This window comes from Camelina sativa, chromosome 17 (genome assembly GCF_030686135.1).
Source record: "Camelina sativa cultivar CO46 ecotype springtype chromosome 17, ASM3068613v1".
NCBI lineage: Eukaryota > Viridiplantae > Streptophyta > Magnoliopsida > Brassicales > Brassicaceae > Camelina > Camelina sativa.
Window position 1 is genome coordinate 15,478,720 of NC_141896.1, and position 11,160 is coordinate 15,489,879.

Below are 11,160 nucleotides of genomic sequence, written 5' to 3' on the forward strand. Positions count from 1 at the left end.
TTGCTGGATAGAATGGATAGAAGTGTTATTGTATTGGTTTTGTATTATTGATATGTTTCCGTTGTGCATGTAATTGGATGTTGGTTTATTATTGGTTGGTTACTGTGTGTGGGTTGGTTTGTTTAATTCAGTAGTATGGGATACTTAATTATATCTTGTATTTAATTATTAAAAAGGAAAAAAAAGGGGTTGGGTTGTTTCAGTCATGCACTCACCTCTTTGCAGGAAGATTCAGACCAAGAGCAACGAATCCAACCCTCCTAGCAAGCCTCTAGATACTTCCTAGCTCCAAATCTCACAAGAACAGCTAAGAAAACTCACAAATCTCTCCTAAAATCGAAAATCTCCTTCTTCTCTCTATTTCTTTGTCAAAAACGGCCAAAAGGGAAGAGAAAGGTCGAGTTCCCCTTTTAAAACTCGATTTTAGGGTTTCCTAAACCAACCACGCAAACCGGACGATTAAAATCGAACCGACCACAACCATTGTCGATCGACACCTCCTGTGGTGTCGATCGACACCCTCACCAAAATACCAAAAAAATGGTTTGCGGGTGTTACAACTTCCCGCTTAATTTTTTGTATACCGTTTAAGAATTTGTAATGTTTTACAATAACTACTGTACACACTTTTAATAAAAATCATAAAAAATTATTTTAAAATTATGTATTTATGTGTTTACCATAATTTTATAGACAATATAAATCTATTTTGTTTGATGTTTTTTCTTTCAACATTAATAGAGTTATACATATATTTAGCACGATATAGTTTTACTTTAATAAAATAACCTTAAAACTAGTCCCCGATTAATTTATGTTTAATCTCTGATTTTCCCATTAATTAGGCGTTAAGCTCTCTCCGACTGTCCGACTAACGCCTAGCGATTTCTAAATCAGGGGATCCAATGATATTTGGTTTGAAGACTGCAATTTGTATAGTTATTGTAAAGTTGAAAAAATAATTTGCGCACATGATAGTATAGTTGAGGAAATATGTTAACTACAGAGACAGAACCGGCATCGAACATTTATGGGCCGCAAGCCCAAATAGACATAACTTTTATAACTACCTAAATAAAATAAAAAGAATTGTTGAATAATTGGAGGTGCTGGGTTCAAACTCTAGAACAAAGCATTACAAACCAACCACTTTTACCAACAGACTAAGAAAACTTCTAAAAAAAAGATGCCTGTTAATAAATAGATATTTTTGACGGCCGCAAGCGCCTGCTTGTAGTTAAGAGGAATTAATGACCTCCCCCAAACCTTGTGGTTTTTAGTTTTTGTTGTTGAGAGTACAAAGTAAAACCTATTTTTTCGTAATAATAAAAATAAAATAAAAGCTTTTATTGATCTGCATGCTTAGTAACTGCAGAAAGTACTCCAAATCTCAATGGGTTAAAAACTATTTTGGTGTAGGCCTTGAATGGCAAGTAGATTCAACAATTGTTTTTGGATTTTGTTTTTCAAAAACCAATTTTTCTCCATTCAAGATTTTACGTTAAATAGATTCCCTAAAATATAGGAAAACTAGTTTTTAACTTTTCTTTACAAATATTAACAAAAACTAGAATCCACATAATTAGAGATCTTAAGGAAAACTTACGATTCTTAATATTTTTTATGTTTCTTTATGTAATTATTTTTAAAAATAACTTTCTTACAAAAACTAAAATCCCAAAAATCAAAAACCAAAAACTAAAAACCAAAATCTATAATCTAAAAACCATTTAAAAACCATCTTCCATTCATGGCCGTAGTTTCTTTTTCACGATTCTAGATTTTTAATTATCTTATAATTTAGGAAATCTTGTTTTTTGATTTTTTTATGTTAATTTTTCTCAAAAACCAAAAACCATTTTTTTTTTTAGATTTTCAATAAAAAAACTAATAGCAAATTCTAAAATCTAAAAACTAAAAACTAAATCCAAAACTAATTTTAAAAACAACATATATTCATGGCCTAATAAATATTCTCTCTAATTTAAAACACAATTCCACCAAATAAATTTCTTTATAAATATTTCCTTTTCCTAATATATTATTTCCGTTTCCTTAACTATATAATATACAACTTTTTAACCGTCTAAAGAAAAAGTATCCATGACTCTTTCTTATTAGTTTTCCAGAGAACAATACATACAAATACAATAGCGAGGAGAGTCACTAGTTTCGTTTCTTTCTACGAATTTAGATTTGATATCATTCAAAGGTTTTAACACAGAAGGTTAAAGTTACGAACTAGGGTTCTTTTCAATTCTCTCAATTTTTCTGTTTTTGTTTTGAGGTTCGTTTGTCACTGCATCCTAGACCTAGAGCCCTCCACTATGAATTCTTCAGACATATCGATCCTCTCGAAACAGATGGAATCGTTATCAGTGACTCACCGTGTTGTCCGTCACAGCAAGAGGTTACCACAATCTAGGTATTCTCCTTACGCTAAAGATATTAATCTTTCCAATTATGAGAAGCAGAAAGAGGAGGCCGTGCGACTCGGAGTTGACCTCTCGCTCTCTGTGGCTGAAGCAATGTTCTTGTTATCTGATGACATGCGTTCTATGTTACTGTTTTGTCTTTGGCTATTGAAGTATGCAGGGAACAAAGACATTAACGCTCCTGTGGTAGGAAGGTTGTTTTGTGTCATCCTATATGTGTTTGAAACATATATCAAACCTAAGAATGGAGTCTATCAGGAGGATGGTGGCAAATCAAACCAATGGGGACTGGTCGTAAAGGCTGGCCAGAGTTTTACTTTTGGAATCAGAGAATTGGATCGGTTTGTTTTGATTCTCAGAAACAGAGAAAGCTCTCGTGGTGGAGTAGTGAAACCATCTGATTTTGAACATTACAACCAAGAGCTGAAGAAGCTAGAGGAGAAGTTGAGGTCTTCCAAAGATGTTTCAGCAGAGGCGAATGGGTTTGCGAGAGAAGCCATAAAGTCTAACATTCTTTATTTGTGGAAGTCTCTATTTGAAACATCACAACCAAAGGTGATAAACCCTAGGACTAGAATTCTTGAGATGTTTAGGCCTCTCTTTAACCAACCTGAAATAGTTTGTAGAAAGCTTGTGTATTCATGTAGATGTAGAATAGTATTTATACAAGTAGAGAAGTAGAGATAGAGATAGAACCAAATCCTAATGTGATAAGGACTAGAGAAGCTAAATAGATAAGATGTAGAAAGATGTAGTATTATCTAAATCTATGTAGTAGTTATCTTGATACCCTCCTGCAAGCTGGAAGTGTGAGATTGCGAATACCCAGCTTGGAGAGCAAGTCATGAAACTGGGGTCCCGGCAGAGGCTTTGTCAGTATATCAGCAAGCTGAGTGCGAGATGAGACATGTTCCAAGAAAATAAACTTATCGAGAACAGCATCCCGAACCTGGTGACAGTCGGACTCAATATGCTTTGTCCTTTCGTGAAAGACAGGATTGGAGGCTATATAAATGGCCGACTTGCTATCACAAAACAAATGCATGGGGCCGGAATGAGAGACACAAAGAGACTCGGCAAGCTCCTTAAACCATTTGAGCTCACACAGGGTGTCGGACATAGCGCGATATTCCGCATCTGCAGAGGAACGAGAGATTGTTTTCTGCTTCTTTGTCTTCCAATGAATTGGTGAGTCGCCAATAAAAACAATGTAAGCACTGAGAGAACGGCGAGTAAGTGGACAACCAGAGTGGTCAGCGTCACAAAACGAAGAGACACGGAGATTAGGACTGGAGCTTAGCAAAATGCCTTGACCAGGACAACCGTTTAGGTATCGAACCACATGAAGAGCAGCCTCCCAATGAGCTTGAAGCGGTTTGTGCATAAACGATGCTAAGAGCTGAATAATGTAGCCAAGTTCAGGACGAGTGTTAGCAAGATAGATGAGAGGGCCCACGAGACGACGATAGCGAGGAACATCAGCGGAAGGACCAGTGGCAACAGCAAGACCATGATTCTGTTCAACAGGTGTTGGAGCAGGCTTGCAGCCTAAGAGACCAGTTTCTGCAATAATATCCAATGCATACTTTCCCTGCGAGAGAAAGAAACCAGCCTCACTACGAGCCACTTCAATGCCAAGAAAGTATTTAAGTTTGCCTAGGTCTTTCATATGGAAACACTTGTGGAGATAATCTTTAAACTGCTAAAGAGCCGTAGGATCATTGCATGCAATGACAAAGTCATCAACATATACCAAGATATGAATGCAAACATTGTCTCAAACTTTAGAGAACAGAGAATAATCCGCATACTTCTGGGAGAAACCAAACTCGCGGAGAGCTTTGGAAAGTTTAAAGAACCAACATCACGGAGCTTGACGAAGGCCATATAAGGATTTCTTGAGACGACACACATTAGCTGGATCAGAACAAGAGTACCCTTGAGGAAGCTTCATGTAGACTTCCTCTGTTAGATCACCATGTAGAAAAGCATTGTGTACATCTATCTGATGAACCTCCCAATTCTTTGCAGCAGCAAGACGTAGCAGAAAACGGACCATCTTGAGCATGATAACCGGAGAAAATGTTTCTTTATAATCGACACCCTCTCGCTGATTGTTACCAAGGACCACCAAATGAGCCTTATGTCGTTCCAAAGAGCCATCAGATCAAAACTTGTTCTTGTAAATCCATTTGTTGCCGAGTGCTTTCTTGCCAGGAGGAAGATCCGTAATATCCCATGTGTTGTTGATGTCAAGGGCATTGATTTCTTTAGACATTGCATCGCACCAGAATTTTATTTTCGCAGCATCCTGATAAAACTTTGGCTCATCGGAGAGTAAGACTGCAACCATGAACACACGGTGCAATGGAGAGAAATGGGAGTCAGTGTCAAAATCAGCAATAGGGTAAGGAGTCGTACCTGAGGCCGTTATGGAAGAACAGAGGTCAGTCGAGGAGAGAAGCGGACCGAGTTTATTATTTAGAAGAACAGAGTGAGTCACATAATTTCTTAACAAAACAGAAGGTAGTTTCTAGCAATGCCCTTTACCAAGTAGATCAGGGAGACCCGGAAAAGAAGTAGTTGGAGTGGTAGGAGGATCTGCAGGAGGTGCAGGAGTTGCAGGAGGTGAAGACGGAGGCGGAGAAACATCCGAAGGTGTGTCAATCTGAGCTGGCGAGGATGACGGAGGAATAACCGTCAACGGTGGAGGAGATGCAGAGGGGTTAGGGAGTAACCAATCATCGACCAGTGGATCACAAGAGTTCATTGGTGGTGTAACGTAGTCAGTATCTGCAACACCAGCAAACACATCCTCGGAGAAGATAACATCTCGACTAGTGAAAAACTCATTGTTGGCAATGTCGTAGAGATGCCACGCCTTTTTGCCGTAAGGGTATCCAACAAAAATGCACCGTCGGCTTCTATCTCCAAACTTGTCTTTATCCCGGGAGCGACGGTGTGCAAAGCAGAGGCAACCAAAGACGTGCAGTTGAGTATAATCAGGTGGAGTGTTGAACAAGACTTCATAAGGTGACTTTCCCTGAAGAGCTTGAGTAGGAGTGTAGTTTATTAGATGAGCTGCAGTGAGAATGCTTTCTCCCCAGAAAATGAGAGGAAGACGAGCTTGGAAAAGGCACGCTCGAGCAACGTTAAGTATGTGTCGATGTTTTCTCTCTACTCGACCGTTTTGTTGTGGTGTATCCACGCAAGAGGTTTGATGCACAATTCCTTGTTCTCTAAAATACGAGGATAAGACCATGAATTCACTGCCATTATCCGTGCGAACTGTCTTGATACGAGAACCAAACTGTCGTTCACCATAAGCAACAAAGTTCTTAAGTAATTGAGCCACCTCTGATTTTTCTAACATCAAATATGTCCACACAGCGCGAGAGTAATCATCAAGGACAGTGAGAAAATATCTTGCACCACATGAAGAGGGAATCCGATATGGTTCCCAAACATCACAGTATATTAGTGAAAAAGAAGAAGACGCTTTGGTCGTACTATTATTAAAAACCTCACGTGTTTGTTTAGCACGGAAACAAATTTCACAAGTTTGTTTGTGTGAATCAAAAGACAAATCAGAGAAAACCGGTAAAGAAGACAAAACACGAGATGAAGGATGTCCTAGACGTCGCTGCCAAAGTTCTGGAGAGATTTGATGAGCAGCAATTCGATGTACTCTTGCAGCAGTGACACCCGTAAAATAATAAACCCCATCACGTTCCTCCCCCGTTCCAATCAGGGTCTTCGTAAAACGGTCCTGCAAGACACATAAAGTATCAGTAAATATGGCGATACAACCGGTTTGTTTTAGTAAACGAGAGACAGATATCAATGTGCAATTGAAATCTGGGACATAAAGGACGTCAAGGAGATAGTAATCGCGGCTTAAAACAAGTTTGCCACGTTTCACAGCCCAAGATGAGTTCCCATCCGGGAAAGTAACAGCAGAAGGTAGAATGTCCAAGACGTCACTTAGAAGAGATAGATTATCGGTCATGTGATGAAAGGCTCCTGTATCAATAATAATATCAGAGTATTTTGCTTTACCGGACAGCTTTTCAGAGGAGATTGTAGTGCGAGGTGTTTGAAGAAGTTGCATTAGTTGAGTTATCTGATCAGTATTCCATCCTATGTTCGATGGAGTTGAGGCATTGTTAGAGATAGCACGAGATGGATTCGATCTGCCGTGACCACAACCCGAGGTAGAGAAACGACCACCACGTCCGCGTTGACCAGAACCAGAGGAAGCGTTTTGACGTTGTTGCTATTGCCACCACTTAGGATAAACATGAAGGAGGAAGCATTCAGAATTGTCATGTCCCTTGCGAGAGCAGTAGCGGTTTGGATCACGTGAGCGAGCAGCAGCAGCGGTAACTATAGAACCATGAGAGTCATCAAGTTTGGATCCATCGGTGGTGACAGAGAAACCCACAGCTTCGGCTTTGACTTCGGTGATGCAAGCAGAGTTAAGATGTTATTCGTCACGAATGACACGTGAGTAGACAGTGTTGAGGTCAGGTAAAGGTTCTTCATCAATAATCTTGGAACGTACGTTACGAAAACGAGATTCATCAAGGCCAAAGAGAAACTTATGAACCCTTATGTCTTCACGTTCTCTCTCAATTTCTGAAGAGGCATCACACGAGCAGGAACGAGTTATCTTCAAAGTGTCAAGATCTTCCCAAAGTTTGGTAAGGCGACCAAAAAATTCTTGAACTGTTTGGCCGTTTTGACGACAATTGTTGATTTGATCGCGGAGTTGATGGATGCAGACACCACTTTTGACAGAGAAGCGGCGTTGTAGATTATCCCAAAGCTTGTGTGCTTCAGGAACAAAAGTCACCATGGAACGAATTTTGGGGTCGATGGACGTACGGATCCACCCAACAATCATTGAGTTGGTTGCCAACCAACGAGAAAGATCTGGTTCCACAGCAGGCTTAACAAAGGATCCATTAATGAATCCAAGTTTCTGTTTAGCCTGCAACGAATTAGAAAGCTCTGTTGCCCATTCGGAGTAGTTATCTCCATGAAGGAGAACATAGGTGATAAGGGCACCAGGGTTGTCAGATGGATGAAGAGAGTAGGGAGATGTCTCCGTAGATGCAGCAGTAGACGCAGGAAGAGCTGGAGGAACAAGACTGGTTTCAGAATTGGTTTCAGGATTGGTAGCCATAGTTGTAGAACATAGAAGAAGCTTTTGAGAAAAAAATTTAGAATTTAGAGAGCTCTGATACCATGAAATAGTTTGTAGAAAGCTTGTGTATTCATGTAGATGTAGAATAGTATTTATACTAGTAGAGAAGTAGAGATAGAGATAGAACCAAATCCTAATGTGATAAGGACTAGAGAAGCTAAATAGATAAGATGTAGAAAGATGTAGTATTATCTAAATCTATGTAGTAGTTATCTTGATACAACCAAGTGAGGATGACTGCTCTAGTCTTATTGCTTCTTTACACATATGAAATCTGGGTTTCTTACATATGCTGTCAGATTTAGATCTACACATATTTTTCTTCTTTTCTCTGTTGTAAACTCCACTATCCAATGTCACTCAACTCTTGTTCATTTACTGCATTCATAATCATATATAGTAATTCACTAATTCTCATTCACTCCATCATCTTTAAGAGTGTCATGTTGTTTTTATTATTTTCTCAAAATAATTCAATTTTTTTTGGGTATACCTATATAAAGCATTCTTAACATGTTGAAGAGACGTACACATATGTGAATGCTGATCGAAAACACTAAAAAGTGAAGAGAAGAATGAGTAGTTTTTTTGGTCAAGATTACATGTTGGCTCTATATAAAGCAATCTTGATATGTTGAAGAGCCTTCTGCAACAAGCTGAACAAATATTGTGTCAGGGGACATTAGAGAAACATGAACCTACAGATTCAAGTGATATTGATAGGGACAATTTTAGAAAGTATGTCTAACGGCAGAAAATTTAATATCTCATTTGTATCACTCTTGGTCACAATCAAATAAGCATTCCCCTAATTGGTGGGATAGTCCCTGAAAATTTGCAAATGTATTGCAACAGTGCAGAAGCAGAACATATAGAATTTTATCACAGTTTAATAAAGCAATTTAAGATCTCAATTTTGGCGAAGGATCTTTGGAATCTCGGGTAGAGATAAAATTTGTTGTGCCAAAATAAGAATCAACTAATATCCAGCTCTATCCATTTTGCAGCAAAACAGTTCTACAAGGTGGAAGTCCATAACGGTGAATCAACATCATTTTGGTTTGACAATTGGTGCCCTTTGGGCTGTATGCACGACAAACTCGGTGATTGGGGTTTTATTGATCTGGGAATCTCGAAAACAAGTACAATGGCGGAAGGTCTGTCAACGCAAAGAAGGAAGACACATCGAAACTCTCTACTTAATGCCGTGGAGGAGGAGGAGATAAAGCAGTGTCAATTTAATCGCAATCAAGGTGCCTTGGATGTGCCTTTGTGGAAAGGGAAGAGTGACCGCTACCGCACCACCTTCACGAACAAGGATACATGGCATCATATTCATGTGGCCCGTCCATTAATGGCTGACTACAAAGCAATCTGGTTCCCACATGCAACACCAAAGTATGCTTTCATCACTTGGTTGGTTGCAAAAAACAGAGTAGCAACAGGTGAGCGGATGCAGTCATGGAATCAAAGTGCAGACACGAGTTGCATCCTCTGCAGTCACCCTATGGAGACGAGGGAGCACTTATTTTTTCAATGTTCTTACTCACAGTCGGTATGGGAGGGGTTAGTTAAGAACCTACTCGGGGATACGTTCACGAACCACTGGAAAGACGTTTTTGCTCTGCTTGCAGGAAACGTTCTGGACAAAACAAAGAAGTTCATATTGGGGTATGTTTTTCAGAATACAATACACTCAATCTGGCGGGAAAGAAATGAGCGAAGGCATGGAGAACACTCTTCGTCGGTGGAGCAGATGATCAAGTTCATAGACAAGAATATCCGTAGCAGATTAAGTACACTCAAGCGAGGTGAAGCTTCAAACTTACATGTCTGGTTTGCTGCAAAATTTTATTAAAAAAGCTCTCTGAATTTGCTTAGAGAAATGTAACACTCATCCATTGTAAAACTTTATTTTTCTTTTAAAAATAATTTAACATTAAATTCAAAAAAAAAAGAAGTGATGATAATGTTTCTTTAACAGTAATTAATTAGCTGATATTGAACCCTTGTCTTTGCAGAGGACAAAGATCTGTGTGGTGTGTGGATGTACAAGCCTAGAATTGCTATGAAAAAACTGGAACATCGATTTTTTTTTTGTTCTGTTTAAAAACTTTTGCATTCTCTTATTTACAAAATCCATTCACTAAATCTTGTGCTGCCACTTCTTCAAACTCTCCTTCACTGATCACTTCCAACTCTTCTAACACAAATTCGTAGCTCGTGTCAACGGAGTAGGATAGATCAAGAGACTCCCACAAGAACTCAACACGCTTCTTGATATGATTATGATACCATCCAATAAGATCCTTGAGTTTTGTTCAACACGAACGAAGTTGAAGATCAATTGTTCCAGCCAAACAACCACTTGGGATACATTTTTACCACATCTAGAGCATATGTCAAAGAGAAATCAGTCGAATCAGAGTTCAGATGAAGGAGTTACTCATTTTACAAATCATGTGAACTCATGACTATGCGATTTGGACCTACGAGCATTCAACAGAGGATTCCGACCAATCCAGAAGGATTCAAGCTATAAACCAAACTGTTATGGAATTTTTATCCATCCTAGAACCACAGAGAATAGGAATCACATTGAAATTGGTTTATATTTGAAAAATATGGATATTTCAAGTCAGTAAATCTATCCCAGTCCCAGTTTCGCGTCTGAGCAAAAAATTGTGTTACACAGACCAACTCAGCAACAGTTTCGACATGAAATCAGTTAGAGGATGGTCGATGGATCTCTCATGTTTCCATCTAGCCCAAAAACACAAGATTTGGCCAACAAACCACAAATTTACGCCTCATTTTTCAAAGGAGGTGAATCTAGTTCTTCACTTGAGTTTTAGGTCTAGGTGGTTTAGTAGCTTCCAGAATTATGTATGGCAACTAGGAGTGTATTCTACTAAGCCAAAGGTGAAAAATGATACCGTCCATGTTGTTTTTTATCAGCAAATTGGATCAAAGAGTCAAAGAGATAAAAGATCAAGAATGCACTTAATGGGCTAATACAAGAGCTTTCGGCCAAAGAGAGCATGAGAAATTATATTAGGGATGATTCTATCAAGTCCAGCCTACTTTGAACCTTATTCAAGTCCAAGAAAGCCCAAAATAACCACTTTATTTTGTGACAAAAGAGGAGTGACGAAAATAGAGTGATTCTCTTCACCTTGGGAAGGGAAAACACTAAGAATTGAGTCTTCATTCAACCATCTATCTTTATTGTCTTTTAGTTTCAAGAATAGTTAATACTTGACTTTGTTACCAAGTTTCTTTTCCTATATAAACTCATGTAAGAGCAATGAAATAAACATCCAACTTTTTTATAAAAACCTTTTCTTTTGAGAGTGATTCTCTTATATTCTTTCTTTGTGAACAAAACCGACTGCTTCGTGTGATTCCAATAATTAAAACCGACTGCTTGGTGTGATTCCAACAGTCAACAAAAGCAGTCTCCTTGGTGCGTGAAAGGACCCAACCCCCTTTTTAAAAAAATAATAAATAATAATT

The 11,160-nt window shown here is 38.7% G+C and overlaps 2 protein-coding genes and 1 pseudogene across 2 annotated transcripts; 2 read left to right on the forward strand and 1 right to left on the reverse strand.

The window, feature by feature from the left end:
* Positions 1 to 2,318: 2,318 nt before the first annotated feature.
* LOC147923781 (uncharacterized) lies at positions 2,319 to 5,216 on the forward strand. Its single transcript, XM_087496418.1, has 2 exons — positions 2,319 to 3,068; positions 5,199 to 5,216. The coding sequence occupies exons 1-2, from the start codon at positions 2,328 to 2,330 to the stop codon at positions 5,214 to 5,216; spliced, it is 759 nt and encodes a 252-aa protein (XP_087352544.1). The 5' UTR covers positions 2,319 to 2,327.
* A 5-nt stretch (positions 5,217 to 5,221) lies between these two features.
* Positions 5,222 to 7,623, reverse strand: LOC147923782 (uncharacterized; annotated as a pseudogene).
* Positions 7,624 to 8,275: 652 nt separating this feature from the next.
* LOC147923783 (uncharacterized) lies at positions 8,276 to 9,502 on the forward strand. Its single transcript, XM_087496544.1, has 2 exons — positions 8,276 to 8,354; positions 8,652 to 9,502. Exons 1-2 carry the CDS (start codon positions 8,276 to 8,278, stop codon positions 9,500 to 9,502), a joined length of 930 nt encoding a protein of 309 aa, XP_087352670.1.
* The last annotated feature ends 1,658 nt before the right edge of the window (positions 9,503 to 11,160 follow it).

Bases quoted from the DNA above. Each gene is read 5' to 3' on its own strand.
- LOC147923781 (XM_087496418.1), top strand. From the start codon at position 2,328: ATGAATTCTTCAGACATATCGATCCTCTCGAAACAGATGGAATCGTTA.
- LOC147923783 (XM_087496544.1), top strand. From the start codon at position 8,276: ATGTTGAAGAGCCTTCTGCAACAAGCTGAACAAATATTGTGTCAGGGG. The intron at 8,355-8,651 runs GTGATATTGATA...TCCATTTTGCAG, and splicing joins ACATGAACCTACAGATTCAA to CAAAACAGTTCTACAAGGTG.